Source organism: Delphinapterus leucas, chromosome 15, assembly GCF_059928025.1.
Source record: "Delphinapterus leucas isolate spDelLeu-1000000601 "Yukka" chromosome 15, BTC_Dleu_Yukka2, whole genome shotgun sequence".
Taxonomy (NCBI): domain Eukaryota; kingdom Metazoa; phylum Chordata; class Mammalia; order Artiodactyla; family Monodontidae; genus Delphinapterus; species Delphinapterus leucas.
In genome coordinates this window covers 55735976-55751493 of record NC_143143.1, presented here as the reverse complement: position 1 = coordinate 55751493, position 15518 = coordinate 55735976, and the positions used below count along the sequence as shown (strand labels likewise).

The window sequence follows — 15518 nt, the reverse complement described above, 5'->3', positions numbered from 1 at the left end:
AATCTCTTGCATTCCTATACACTAATGATGCAAAATCTGAAAGTGAAATCAAGAAAACACTCTCATTTACCATTGCAACAAAAAGAATAAAATATCTGGAAATAAACCTACCTAAGGAGACAAAAGACCTGTATGCAGAAAATTATAAGACACTGATGAAAGAAATTAAAGATGATACAAATAGATGGAGAGATATACCATGTTCATGGATTGGAAGAATCAACACTGTGAAAATGACTCTACTACTCAAAGCAATCTACAGATTCAATGCAATCCCTATCAAACTACCACTGGCATGTTTCACAGAACCAGAACAAAAAATTTCACAATTTGTATGGAAACACAAAAGACCCCGAATAGTCAAAGCAATCTGGAGAACGAAAAATGGAGCTGGAGGAATCAGGCGCCCTGACTTCAGACTATACTACAGTAATCAAGACGATATGGTACTGGCACAAAAACAGAAATATAGATCAATGGAACAGGATAGAAAGCCCAGAGATAAACCCACGCACATATGGTCACCTTGTCTTTGATAAAGGAGGGAGTAATATACAGTGGAGAAAGGACAGCCTCTTCAATAAGTGGTGCTGGGAAAACTGGACAGCTACATGTAAAAGTATGAGATTAGATCACTCCCTAACACCATACACAAAAATAAGCTCAAAATGGATTAAAGACCTAAATGTAAGGCTAGATACTATCAAACTCTTAGAGGAAAACATAGGCAGAACACTCTATGACATAAATCACAGCAAGATCCTTTTTGACCCACCTCCCAGAGAAATGGAAATAAAAACAAAAATAAACAAATGGGACCTAATGAAACTTCAAAGCTTTTGCACAGCCAAGGAAACCATAAACAAGACCGAAAGACAACCCTCAGAATGGGAGAAAATATTTGCAAATGAAGCAACTGACAAAGGATTCATCTCCAAAATTTACAAGCAGCTCATGCAGCTCAGTAAGAAAAAAACAAACAACCCAATCCAAAAATGAGCAGAAGACCTAAATAGACATTTCTCCAAAGAAGATATACAGACTGCCAATAAACACATGAAAGAATGCTCAACGTCATTAATCATTAGAGAAATGCAAATCAAAACTACAATGAGATATCATCTCACACCAGTCAGAATGGCCATCATCAAAAAATCTACAAACAATAACTGCTGGAGAGGGTGTGGAGAAAAGGGAACACTCTTGCACTGCTGGTGAGAATGTGAATTGGTACAGCCACTATGGAGAACAGTATGGAGGTCCCTTAAAAAACTACAAATAGAACTACCATGTGACCCAGCAATCTCACTACTGGGCATATACCCTGAGAAAACCAAAATTCAAAAAGAGTCATGTACCAAAATGTTCATTGCAGCTCTATTTACAATAGCCAGGAGATGGAAACAACCTAAGTGTCCATCATCGGATGAATGGGTAAAGAAGATGTGGCACATATATACAATGGAATATTACTCAGCCATAAAAAGAAACGAAACTGAGTTATTTGTAGTGAGGTGGATGGACCTAGAGTCTGTCATACAGAGTGAAGTAAGTCAGAAAGAGAAAGACAAATACTGTATGCTAACACATATACATGGAATTTAAGAAAAAAAAAAATGTCATGAAGAACCTAGGGGTAAGACGAGAATAAAGACACAGACCTACTAGAGAATGGACTTGAAGATATGGGGAGGGGGAAGGGTAAGCTGTGACAAAGTGAGAGAGTGGCATGGACATATATACACTACGAAACGTAAAACAGATAGCTAGTGGGAAGCAGCCGCATAGCACAGGGAGATCAGCTCAGTGCTTTGTGACCACCTGGATGGGTGGAATAGGGAGGGTGGGAGGGAGGGAGATGCAAGAGGGAGGAGATATGGCAACATATGTATATGTATAACTGATTCACTTTGTTATAAAGCAGAAACTAACACACCATTGTAAAGCAATTATACTCCAATAAAGATGTAAAAAAATTAAAAAATAAAATAAATAAATTTCAAACACACACACAAAAATAGGTGAGGGCATCAGCCATTTTGGTGAGTTACTCAGTTTTTCTGGGTCTCTCCCATGTTTACATGCTATTAAACTTTTGTTTGATTTTCTCCTGTTAATCTGTCTCATGTCAATTTAATTCTTAGACCAGCCAGAAGAACCCAGAAGGTAGAGAAAACTGTCTTCCTTCCCAACACCATATATCACTAACTCTCTGTGCCTCAGTTTCCTCATCCATACAATGGGGATAACAATAGCACCCACCTCATGAGATTGCTGTGAGGGTTTAAATAAGTTAATTCATTTAAAGCGCTTAGAACAATGTCTGCACAGGCTAAGCACGATATAAGGACTTGCAAGATAATGTCGAACTGACAATATCTATCAAAATTGCAAATGCACATAGCCTCAGATCCAGAAATTCGATTTCAAAGAATCCTACAGACACTGACAAATGTGTGAAATGAGACATGTATAAGGACACTCTACACTTTTGTTTGTCTAAAAGACTAAAGATGACTTAAATGTTTATCAATAGGGAGCAACTAAATTATCATTTTTTTCATACAATGTAATACAGCAGAGCTGTAAAGAATGCAGAAGTTCTCCATGGGTTTGTATGGAACAATCCTCAAGACAAACTAATAGAAACGGGATGTGCAAAATGCAGCCAGTTACATAAAAATGGGAAGAAAAGAAATGACATCCAATCATTAAGCTTTGTTGGTGTGTATTTCCTTGTGCTTGCAAAGAGTATCTTGGGAAGAATGCCTTCAGTTTGCTTCTAGGGAGGGAAACTCAGTGGGTGGATGAGATGGGAAACTTTCAATTCTTTTTTTTTTAATAAGTTTTGAATATTGAACCATGTGAATTTTGTTTCCAAAACATAAGTAACAGTGTACAACATTCATCACATCAGTCTTCACACAGTCGGCCCCAAACTAGAGGATCCTCCCACCATGCATGTACCTGTGGGACTTGATGTCTGATCATTCTCAGGCAGGGCATCCACCTCTGAGATTGGAATCTTGGGCATGGTGAGGGGCTTCAGGATAGTGCTGGTGAGCAGAAAACAGACAAAAGGTTCAGCCCCTGCAGAAGAATGCCCCCAGTCCCACCCCACCCCACTTGTACAAAGGGAGCACTTGGCCTGTGCAAGGCTGGGTACCAGCACACAGAAGGTGACAAAGGACATGGTAGGCTGTGCTGAGTGTCTCACGAGGCTGGCCCAGTTCCTGGGCTAAGCACTTGGCAGGGAAGGGGAGTTCTGGAGGGAGAAAATGCTTGTTCCCAGTATTTGCAGCAACATGAAGTCCAGGACAGAGAACAACAAAGAACACCTGTGTGGTGCCTGTGCTGAGTTTCTAAGCACGTACAAATTCTATAGCTTATTTAGAAAACCCTAATAATGGTCATTTACTTCTAGGGACAAGATTCTAGTTCAGACCCACTTCTGTTGGAGGAATAACTCAGAAATTGCTTCTGCCATCTAACAGGAATGGAAAGTAATAGGTTGGCTGCTACAAGAGTCAGGGCAGCTTTGGAAGTGGCCCTGATGGCACTGTTCTCAGGGTTGCTGGAGAAAGGGTCACAAGCAGGCAATCTGAGTTGAGACCTGGTATTGCTATGATAGCTGGAAAATACTCCTCAAAGCCTAAAAGTACAGTGGCAGTTCAGAGAAACACATCGAAAATCAACAGAGGATTTGGCCAGAAAGGAGAATAATATTTAACCAATTAGGACCATCCCATGTTGAGAAGAATGCAGGTGCCCTGGTGAAACAAAGCAGGACCCTGTGGGGGCTTCCCAGGAACAGACCCCTGTATCCCGCTCCTCTTGTTTGTAAAAAAGCTTTAGCCTCCTAGGTCTTCCCTGAGTTCCAAAGAACAAATTTAATCAGAGAAGTGAGAAAATGCAGAAACTAAGGAAAACAGTCAAGCAAGACAAAATATTGATAATAACAGTTTAGCCAAAAAACAAAGTCAAGGACCTTTAGTTCCTCCTCAAGGGCTATAGATAATAGTATCCCGAGCCATGTCCATGAGTTGCTTTGCAAATATTAAAAGTATCTTCTTACACCAGGTGTAAGAAGTTAACTGCATTCTGACCACAAGCAGGTAAACCCCAAACCCCTTGGAACCAGATGATGTTGACTTCTGAAATACCACCAATTACCTCACCAGCAATTAATCAGAAGAGCATCTACCACCCTGCGACCCTCTCCCCTCACCTTGCCTTTAAAAACTCTCCGTTGAAAGCCATCGGAGAGTTCAGGTTTTTTTGAGCATTAACTGCCTGGACTCCTTGCTTGGACCTGCAATAAACGCAGCACTTTCCTTCACCACAACCTGGTGTCAGTAAATTGGCTTTACTGCACGTAGATGAGCAGACCCAAGTGTGGTTTGGTAACACTGGGACTCAGCAGAGATAGGATAATTTTTTTTTTTTTTGGTCACATCATGTGGCTTGTGGGATCTTAGTTCTGAGACAGGGATTGAACCTGGGCCCTCTGCAATGAGAATGCAGAGTCCTAATCGCTGGACACCAGGGAAATCCCAAGGGATGCTAATTTTAAGGGAAGACAATTGAAAATTGAAAATCTGAAAGAACTGCCTATTGTATTATAACCAGTGGGCTTCTGAGCCCCAGAATGAAACTGAGCAGAGCCTCTCAGGAATAGCGGACTTTTGGCACCCATAGCAGCCGCTTCCCACTCCCTTGTCCAAAGCACTCTTCATTGCCAAAGCAGAAACTGGTCTCAGCATGCTTCTTAACACAGTGGCTCAGGCATTCACTTTATTATAGCAGGCACTGGGACAACGTTATTTACCATTCCTGAAAACTCTCTCAAAGTATTTGCAGGTTTCAAGAACCAGCCAAGACCAGCTTGATGCCATAGGGAATGGAAAAGAAATAAGTGTACAGCGTGAAAGACCCCTTAGTAGGCCAGCCAAAGGCCACATGGTCAAGTGGAATTTTAAAAATCATTTCACTTAGGAAACGGAATGTAACACCCCAGGGCCTGGGCTGGCGCTGTGGAAAGGGTTTGGCCCACTCGAAACCAAATACAGTGAAAGTGCTGAAAACAAAGCAGAGTATATAAAACCGGCAAAGTTAGATGAAACCAGAGAACCTTGACTGGACGCCCTGGCGCTGATGGGACAGGCAAAGATTTTCCTCCTTAAATTCCCTTGGAAAGAAACCAGATCAGTAACAGGCTTTGGCCACATTGTAGGTTTCTCTCAACTTTAGCAAAGAATAGATTTGGCTGTGGAGTTTAACAAAATGTTCAATGGGGTCAACAGAAAGGGCTTGGTTCTTATTTAAAACAGAAAAAACATCACTGTGGTTTGGCTGAACGGTTGGCGCACTCCACCCACGCTCTGGCCCCAAGGCATTCAGTACCAGGAAATTTTAGGATGGAACAAGGGATAGTCACTTGATCCTAAAAACTGAAGCCCCAGAAAGACAGTAAAGAGGGTGTGCCTTACTAGATGCATTGAACTACTCATTTGGCTACAGGGAGGAACAGGCTTAGTCTTCACAGACCTTCCAGTGGGAACCAAGGAGAGGGGACCTCTCAAGACCATCACGCCACCACCCAACTCCAGGTGTGGCCTGAAGCAGACCTTGCTTGGCTGGCTTGGACAGGACCTGACATTCTTTTTCCTCTTCCAGGTTCCCCTCAGACACAGAGAGCTTTGGACAGAAGTTTTGAGCCCTAAATGTCTCTGGGGTGGGGTCGTTCTATAAGGAGTGGTCCCAGTGGGGAGGATGCTGGGGCATCAGGTGTCCTTTCAGAAATCTGCAGACTGGGCCTGGCTGGCCACTACGATACCCCTCAGAGACTAGGGGTCTCCACGCTAGGGAAGGCATGCTGCTCACCCAGGCCTTAGTGCTTCTCCTCTCTGACTCAGCATCTCCCCTCCTCACTCTGACTCTCACTCAGTGATTGTGGTGACAGGCATGGAAGCCCAATAACACCAACATACACCCCTTTCTCCTCATCCCGTCGAAGGCAGGGAGCAGTGGGAATAGGAGCTGGGGTCAAGGCTTGCTGGAAGTAGGTGGAATTTACCTGCTTGAGAATAGATGGAACCCCCAGATACCCCTGGTCACCCCCCGGTCCCATCTCTCTTCACTCACCCCTGAGCTCCTAAGTTACAGCCGGAGTGCCAAGAGGAAGAGGATGGAGGAGGGCGAATGCGTTCATTGTCATCCTGCATTTGTAGACGAATGGGCCGGCGCAGCCCCCAGGAGATGTTCAGCAGTCCCTCCACGATGAACTCATCTTCTTCCTGCCACAAAACAATTGGCAGGGTGAGCCCAGAAAAGCCTCAAGGAAGCCAGCACCATGTTGTTGGGGGTAACTGACAGCATCCTTGATGTGTCCAGCTGGGTGCACCCAAGTTACAGTCACACCCCAGCTCCAAGACACTCTCTCCACTTGTAAACTACCCCTGAGGCTCTGAAGCTGACCTCAGAGGTCAGGGCAAAGTTGCCTCAAAATTCATAGACATGTGCAAATTATAACAATGTTTTTTTTTTGTTTTTATACTAATGACTTTAAAGAAAGTTAACTATATTTTTTTTTCTTTTTTAATTTATTTTTAGCTGTGTTGGGTCTTCGTTCCTGTGTGCGGGCTTTCTCTAGTTGCGGCGAGTGGGGGCTACTCTTCATTATGATGCATGGGCTTTTCATTGCGGTGGCTTCTCTTGTTGTGGAGCATGGGCTCTAGGCTTTAGTAGATGTGGCACACAGGCTCAGTAGTTGTGGCTCGCGGGCTCTAGAGTGCAGGCTCAGTAGTTGTGGCGCATGGACTTAGCTGCTCTGCAGCATGTGGGATCTTCCCAGACCAGGGCTTGAACCCGTGTCCCCTGCATTGGCAGGCAGATTCTGAACCACTGTGCCACCAGGGAAGTCCAATTACATTTCTTAAAGTATGTGAGACTAACCCTGCTAACAGAAGCAAGAGCTAAAGCCTTAAACTAGCTACTTTCCCCTCCCCTACTATGGAAAGTGATGTGTCTTTAGCTATAACATGTTATATGTTAATCTGACCCACTGGTTGAAGGAGATTTAAAGTAACATTTTCTCAAGTTTATTCAACAGAATACTAGCTCCTCTACCAGATCAATTGTTACCTTAAAAAGAGTATCATGTGATCATGAGTTGGGAGATGATGTGTTAATCAGATTTCTTAACAGCAGAACTTCCCAGGCCAATAATTAGCTAATGTGCTACATAACAGCTCTCCAAGAGGTGAATAAATCCTGTAAGAATTCCAACTTTATACTCAAGGGTTGTTGACTGATAAGAATTTAAATGTGAAACCCTTCTAAAAACATTTCCATGTTTTATCCCAAAGAAGTGGATCTAACTAATCACCATAAAACCTTTTAATCACCTATAGGACACATCTCAGAAAAGCTGTTTAACGACCAAAATCTTGCTAATGGTCCAGCCACTAATTAGTAGAGGGTTTGAGGACAATGCCTAAAGGGTCAGGTTTTCTTTCTAGAGTTTCAGAAAAACCTTTCTGAACCCATGTTTTTTTGTTTTTGTTTATTTATTTATTTATTTATTTACGGCTGTGTTGGGTCTTTGTTTCTGTGTGAGGGCTTTCTCTAGTTGCAGCAAGCGGGGGCCACTCTTCATCGTGGTACGCGGGCCTCTCACTGTCATGGCCTCTCTTGTTATGGAGCACAGGCTCCAGACGCACAGGCTCAGTAATTGTGGCTCACGGGCCCAGTTGCTCCATGGCATGTGGGATCTTCCCAGACCAGGGCTCGAACCCATGTCCGCTGCATGAACCCATGTTTTATAAGCAGGGCCAAGACCTGATATCTGGGCTATGGCCACATCTTCAGGACAAGCCACATGAATGAAGATGATACTTGTTCACTGAACAACTAACCTGGGCCCCAGGATCATCCTTAGGGAGGGGGTAATAAAGAAGGCAGGAGAAGAGTGCAGCAACTTTAGGGCATTTGGGGATCTTAGGGAGGAAAGCTTTATTTAAGCACAGGTCATATATGGCCTTCTAGCTGGTCAAGGTTGGCATCATTACTTTATATCACATGATTGTAGGGCAGAATTTAACCCAAAGTAGGACTTTGCCTATGTGGTGTGGTTTGAGGAACATACAAAAAGCCACTACATAGTATTCCCAACCAGCCTGCCTTAGTAGCTGAAATTCTGCCATCTGGATATCCGTTTGTTTCTATGAATTAAATCCCCATGGCTTGACAACCTGAAAATGTGTTTAGAAGGGTATTACACACACCTTCTTATCGGTCAAGGACATTTGAGTATATATTACTCCACCATCTATCTGAAACAGGCTTTACAGAAATGGATACAGTATGAATAAGCTTAGATTCAGGATGGGGGCTGGGGAAAGACAGATGGATAACAAAGAACACTCCAAGAAGGCACTCAAGGAAGGCTGCTGCAGTTGTGGGGAAGGGCCAAGAGTTACCACCCAGAGCTTATGTAACTTGTCCAGGTTGCTTCAGCAATAGGACATGGGCCCAGATGTGTCAACGTAGAGGACTGTGTGAAGTTCCTGAATTGCCCCAAAGGAGGAAGGCTGCTTGAGAGTTAGCTGAAAGAGTCATTTCATGAAAGGGAGGGTTCTTTTTTTGAGGCTGGCGCTAGCCCAGCCACACAGCCGCAGCAATGTCTCCAGAACAGAAAACTCATCCTTTTTAGAAAAAATTTGGGCCTGGGGTCTCCTTCTGAAGAACTCTAGGGACTCCCAATAACATCGCTAGCATCGAGAGGCTCCTCACTGTGGCAGGAGAGGCAGGGACTCTCAGACCAGGAGACATGGAGACAAAGACTGGGCTGGCCACCAGGGAAGGAGCCTCACAGATCTTCCTCGGGACTCCTTACCTCACGATGTCGGAGCTGCAAATTCTGGCCTTCATAGTACAAGTTGTAGGTCTTCAGATGCAGAAGAAGTTCGTTCCTTAAGGGAAAAATACAAGAGGTGTCACAATCTCAGGTGAAGCCACTTATAATGCAGTTATTCCCTCTTTTTCTCACCTCTAAGCTGGCTTTCAGTCATTCCAGTCTGGGTGTTTGTCTACATGTGTACATATACACATACACACACCCAGAGTTCAAGGTCAAGGTCAAGAGTAAATACTACCTAGAACAGACTGGATGTAAAGAGCAACTCCAGAAAACCAACGCAGGTCTGGTCTGCTGACAAAGGTTGGCATCTCTCACAACACTCCCCAAACCCAAGCTAAATATGCAGGCCTTAATAAATCACAGATTCATAGAGGCAAACACACTTCAAAAGCCCACAGACAGGATTTCTCCAGCCTCTCCACAGCCTTTCCTCCCTCACACATGCTGTGAGTGAGGGGGGGACAATCACTACAAACCTTCACAAGACTCAGAAACTCCTAGAATTTCAGAAAGTTGAAAGGGACAGGCCTGGGTCCCACTGACTTACGCTTCATTGACATGACCTTATCATGTGTTTAAAAATTTACTGACTCCCATCAAGAGTGGAACAGATGAATAAAGGCAGCTATGGTCACACAATGGAGCAGCAATGAGAATATGAATGAACTACACATAACACGGATGAATCTCAAAGATATTACGCTGAGTGAAAGAAGCCAGACACAAAAGAGCACATATTGTATGATTCCATTTATATGAATTCAGAATTCAGACAGTGGTTCTCCTTTGGGAGTGGTGACTACAAGTGGGCATGAGGGGGCTTCTGAAGCCTAGCAATGTACCCTTCTAGGTGCTTTTATCTTTTTAATCTATTCTAGGTGCTTTTAGTTTATAAAAATATTTTTTAAAAACCTTACAAGGCCTCTAAATACTGGTTTCCAAGTGGCCCCCCTGGGAGCACAGCTCTACTAAATGTGAGAGAGCATGTCACACCCTTTGTGATCAGAGTGAGAGCTATCAAACCTGAAAATGCTGTGAACAAGTTTTATATGAAAGTGAATGAGGGGAGGCCTGGGAAGGGCTTGAGGAGGCTGAGGTGTGTTCTTTTGCCTATACTCAGGCAAGAGGCAAGGGAGTTCAGTCCCTCTAAGTCCAGCCATTCAATGGAGAGATTTGGGGCCACACAGGAGGTCAAAACCGGCTGGAAACTCCAAGAAGTTCCAGACAAGTTAAACCTAGATAAGCTGGAGTGAATTAGCAAAAAATGTGACTCCAAGTAACCTAAAACAAAAGCTGTTTGATACTTTTGAACACAAAGATCTGAAACTAGGATTTAAAAGTACTGGTCAGTAGAAGCCCCGGGGGAAATCCATCAGTGAAGAGATAAGTATGATCCATAGCTCACACAACTGTGTGTCTGTGTATGGCCAAGTGTGTCTAAAGGAATTCAAACAATTTGGTCTCAAATAAATTAAACATTTCATTAGGATAGAGAACAATATATATGTACAAATCCCTGTGCTGAATGTAAAAATATATCTGCAAACTTATAATTTAAGAAAGTCTATTTTGGCTTAGGCCCTGCCATATCAGCAAAAATCTGAGTTCAAAAGATTTTAGAGCATAGAAAGCAATGAAACTGTCTCCTGCTATTCAGGGGGCACCTGTGCCCATTTTAGCGAGAACCCCAGCAGCACAGGGACACAACCCAGCCAGGACTTCCCTGGGGTATACCACAGACAAGACAGTGAGCAGCCAGCACCAACTCCTCCTCCTGGAAGCCCTCCAGGACATCATCTCTTTTGAACCCCTAAGGGTGCCATGTCCTAAAGACCTCCTTAACTTCACTCTCTATGGCCAGGCTCTGGGGGCACGTTTTTTTTGTTTTTTGTGTGTTTTTTGCGGTACGCGGGTCTCTCACTGCTGTGGTCTCTCCCGTTGCGGAGCACAGGCTCCAGACGCGCAGGCTCAGCGGCCATGGCTCACGGGCCCAGCCGCTCCGCGGCATGTGGGATCTTCCCGGACCGGGGCACGAACCCGCGTCCCCTGCATCGGCAGGCGGACTCTCAACCACTGCGCCACCAGGGAAGCCCCATGGGGGCATGTTTTTTATCTATAGCAGCAACCTTGCTGATGCTCTCACTAATCCACACTCAGTTGCTTTCTCCTTCTCACACACATGAGATCCTCTCATGCACAGAGGAGGCTCCTCTGCCAGTGGCTTCCATTGACATGGGACTGGCCACTGCAAACACAATACCACAGCAAAAAATCTTACTTGGAAATGTATTTATCTTGTCCACATGGGACTAGGGAAGTTTGGTGACTGTAGTCCATTCTTCCTTTCTCTTTTCATCAGACGAGAGGCCTATATTTGAAAGGTGAAGACAGAGGTTAAAGTCAGGTTGTGTCCTTAGGAACTCAGCAGACAATGTACCAGGGGCGGGGAGCACATGGCTCTCTGTCCCTGCCTCAGATCCACAGCTCGAGCAGCCCAACACTGACCCAGGGCCAGGGAAATGCCACACTGCTGGCTGCTGCCACTGCTTGCCACAGCCTCTGAGAAAAATCCCACTTGATCATGGTGTATGATCCTTTTAATGCACTGTTGAAATTCAGTTTGCCAGTATTTTGTTGAGAATTTTTATATTTTCTTTCATCTAGTATTTCAGCCTGCAGTGTTTTTTTTTTAAATTGTAATGTCCTTATCTGGCTTTGGGATCTGGCATTGTAAAATGAGTTTGGGACTGTTCCATCTTCTTCAATTTTTTGGTAAGAGTTTGAGAAGGATCAGTATTAACTCTTCTTTAGATGTTTGGTAGAATTCACCAATGAAACCATCTGGTCTTGGGGCTTTTCTTTGTCGGGAGGCTTTAGATTGTGGATGTTCAATATCACTAATCATCAGGGAAACGTAAGTCTTGCAAACTATTATATACAGGATGGATAAACAACAACGTCCTACTGCATAGCACTGGGAACTATATTCAACATCGTGTGATGAACCATAATGGAAAAGATATGAAAAAGAATACATATGTGTATAACTGAGTCACTTTGCTGTACAGTAGAAATTAAACACATTATAAATCAACTATACTTCAATAAAATTTTTTGAAAAAACCACAATGAGATATCACCTCACATTTTGATGAATGGCTATCATCAAAAAGACATGAGACAACAAGTGTTGGTGAGGGTGCAGAGAAACTGAAACACTTGTGCACTATTGGTGGGAATTTGTAAAATGGTGCAGCGCTGTGGAAATCAGTATGGCAGTTTCTCAAAAACTTAAAAATAGAACTGCCATATGATCCAGCAATTCTACTTCTGGGTACATACCCAAAAGAACTGAAAGTAGGACCTTGAAGAGATATCTGTACACCCATGTTCTTCACAGAATTAATCACAACAGCCAAAAGGTGAAAGCCACTCAAATATCCATCAGTGGATGAATGGATTAACAATGTGGGGTGTATATATATATATATATACACACACACACACATATATATGTGGCGGGCATATGTATATATATATATATAAAATGTAATATTATTCAGCCTTAAAAAGGAAGGAAACCCTGTCACACATTACAACATGGATGAACCATGAGGACATTATGCCAAGTGAAGTAATCTAGTCACCAAAGGACAAGTACTATATGATTTTACTTACATGAGGTACCTAGGTCAAATCCACAGAGACAAGAAAGTAGAATGGTGGTTGCCAGGGGCTAGGGAAGGTGGAATGGCAAGTTACTATTTAATGGGTATAGAATTTCAGTTTTGCAAGATGAAAACAGTTCTGTGGCTGGATGACAGTGATGGCTGCACAACAATGTGAATGTACTTAATGCCATTGAACTGTACACTTAAAATGGTTATGATGGCAAATTTTATGTGTGTTTTGCCACAAATTTTTTAAATGGAAAAAGCAGGCAGAAAATCAGTGTTATAGTGACACAATGTGAAAAGGATTCAACCCACTGTTGCTGGCTTTGAAGTTGGGGGAATCGGGTGCGAGCCAAGGAATGTGGGTGACCTCTGGAAGCTGGAAAGGACAAGGAAATGGATTCTCCCCTAGATCCTCTAGAAAAGAACACAGGCCCTGCCAAAACCTTGATTCTAGTCCAGGAAGACCCATGTCAGACGTCTGACCTACAGAACCAGAAGATAATAAATTTGTATTGTTTTAAGCCACTAAGTTTTGGTAATTTGTTACAAGAACAACAGGAAACTAATACAAAGGCTCCCTAAGGAAGGGGTATAAGTGGGAGGAGGGGAGTGGAGGGCAGAGTTCCATTCAGAAAATTCATACCCCTCCTGTATACCCAAAAGTGGTACCCCAAGAACACAACTGTTCTCTCTAAATTTTAATTTTTCAATTCTTCAAAAAAGGGAAAAAAATCATAAAATTTGGAGTATATATGTACTGCAAAAAAAGGAAAAGGAAAGAAAGTCAGACTACTGAGAAAGTTTTTCTTTTTTTCTTAAGTGACAATTACCATAACTAGTGAGTACCCATTTTTTTAAAGCACCTCTTCTATGCATATGTAAATGTATACGTTCATTTATTGTGTGCCTAAGGTGTGTCAAAGCTTTGCATTTACTGATGGCAGTTCAACAGCAAGTAAACTGGCACAGCCCTGCCTTCAAGTGTACATAGTCCAGCAGGAGGGGATATGAGGGGAAAGACAATTCTATCGAGGAGGGCAGGTGCCACAGCAGCACACAGGAAAGGCACCTGATCTGGACTTGGGTGGGGTCCCAGGAGCTTTCTGGAGGAAGTGAACTCTAAACTGAGACCTCAGTGATGAGACAGAGCTGGCAAAGGTGAGGGGAAGAGTGGTCCAGGCAGGAGCATGCACCAAGATGGGGTGGTGTGTGTGCTGGACCTTGACCATATGGAGGAGTTTGTACTTTGCAGTACAATGGGGGTGTGTGGTAGGCTGAATAATGGACTCCAAAGATATCCAGGTCCTAATCCCTGGAACCTGTCAATGTCACCTTATATGGTGACAGGGACTTTGCAGATGTGATTAAATTAAGGATCTTGAAATGGGAAGACTAACCTAGATTACCTGGGTGGACCCTAAATGTAATCACAAGTGCCCTAATAAGAAAGGCAGAGGGAGATTCTACAGACAACCGCAGCAGAGAAAGATATTTGAAGATGCTACGCTGTAGATGAAAGGTGGAGAAAGGGACCATGAGCCAAGGAACACAGCCAGAAAAGGCAAGCAAATGAAATTCCCCCCACAGCCTCTAGAGGGAGCGCAGCCCTACTGACACCTTAGTTTTGGTCCACTGAAACCAATGTCAGACTTCTGGCCTCCAGAATGTAAGTGAGTATATTTTTGTTGTTTCAAACCACCAAGTCTGTGATAATTTTTTTATAGTGGCAATAGGAAAACAAGGGAAGTTATAAGGGAAGGGTGTGATCTGAGTTGAATTTTGGAATGATTATCACACTCTGCTGTCTACTTTGAGAAAGGATTGGGGAAGAAAACAGAGGTAGGGGGACCAATTGAGAGGCCTGTCCCAGGGAAGCAGGCAGTGGGGATGGAGTAACAGAGTCTAAAGAGTTTAAAGAGGTAGAGAAAAAGTCATGATCCATCAATAAAAAGATTTGGAAAGGGCCAGATTCGACATGGGGGTAAAGGCAGAGTCCAGCACGATGCCTGGCTACTGCTGAGGATAGCGATGAAGGTGGCCATACACAGTCACAAGCACTGGTGTGAGGAACACGGGCTGAGTCTGAGGCAGGGCCATGGAACCCCGTGATGCAGATGACAAGAAGCACAGCCAGGCCTGTGGCCCAGGAGAGTGACAGTGTGGAGCTCCCAGGGAGGGGAATCCTGGCTTGGCTGAAGGAAGGGAGGTGAGGAGAGTGGCAAGATTACCAGGGAGAGAGCAGGGAGGGCTGCAGGGGCAGGGCCAAGGGCAGGGATTCAAAGGACCCAGTAGGTCAGGGACGGGCAGAGAAAAGATGAGTCCCTATAAGGGGAGGGAAAACAGGAGACGCAGTATCCTGGAAGCCAAGAGAACAGGGGGCCCTGAGAAGAAGGCCAAGATCAGCAGAGCCAGGAGCTGGTGGTGGGAGCCCAAGGGAAACCCAGAGGGGCCTCTGATTTACCACACAGAATCATGGGGGACCTCGGCCAGAGCCAATGCCAAAGCTTGGATGGAGTAGAAATCAGATTAGTAGTGCCTGGCCGTTGACAGACCTCATCCTGAACATTCAGGTCTTTCTCCAGCCAGGGAAATATCCTATACTTGCTTTGATTCCTGCTTCTCTTCCTTCCATTCTTGTTTTTTCTTCTGCAATGTCTCTATCCCCTCTCTCCAGCACTATACATACATACATACTTACATACATCCCTGCAGTTATCCTCCAAGTCTCGTATAATTTTTACTCACAGTCTCCACCTCCTTATTTTCCCCAGAATTCTACAGATAATTTTCTAACTCACTGATTGGATTTTCTGCAGGACTCTCATTCACTGCCTCCATAATAACCTATAATTTGGTAATTTTGTTTTGGATCTGAAAGCAATCTGTCCTGCTCCCAAGACAAATCCCTTTTGACACTACAT

The 15518-nt window shown here is 43.8% G+C and overlaps 1 protein-coding gene across 6 annotated transcripts in view; it reads right to left on the bottom strand.

Moving 5' to 3' along the window:
• Positions 1-15518, bottom strand: part of RASSF2 (Ras association domain family member 2) — a 48830-nt gene that overhangs the window by 16600 nt on the left and 16712 nt on the right. For 5 of the 6 annotated variants that reach the window (XM_022556446.3, XM_022556445.3, XM_022556450.2 and 2 more), the window contains exons 2-5: positions 11199-11288; positions 8897-8972; positions 6145-6296; positions 2968-3056 (exon numbers count right to left, since the gene is read on the bottom strand). In XM_022556446.3, the coding sequence (XP_022412154.1) occupies positions 2968-3056; positions 6145-6296; positions 8897-8972; positions 11199-11257 (376 nt within the window). In that variant the 5' untranslated portion in view covers positions 11258-11288. The remainder of the gene's footprint in view (positions 1-2967; positions 3057-6144; positions 6297-8896; positions 8973-11198; positions 11289-15518) is intronic. The other variant, XM_089896596.1, reaches the window with a different exon arrangement.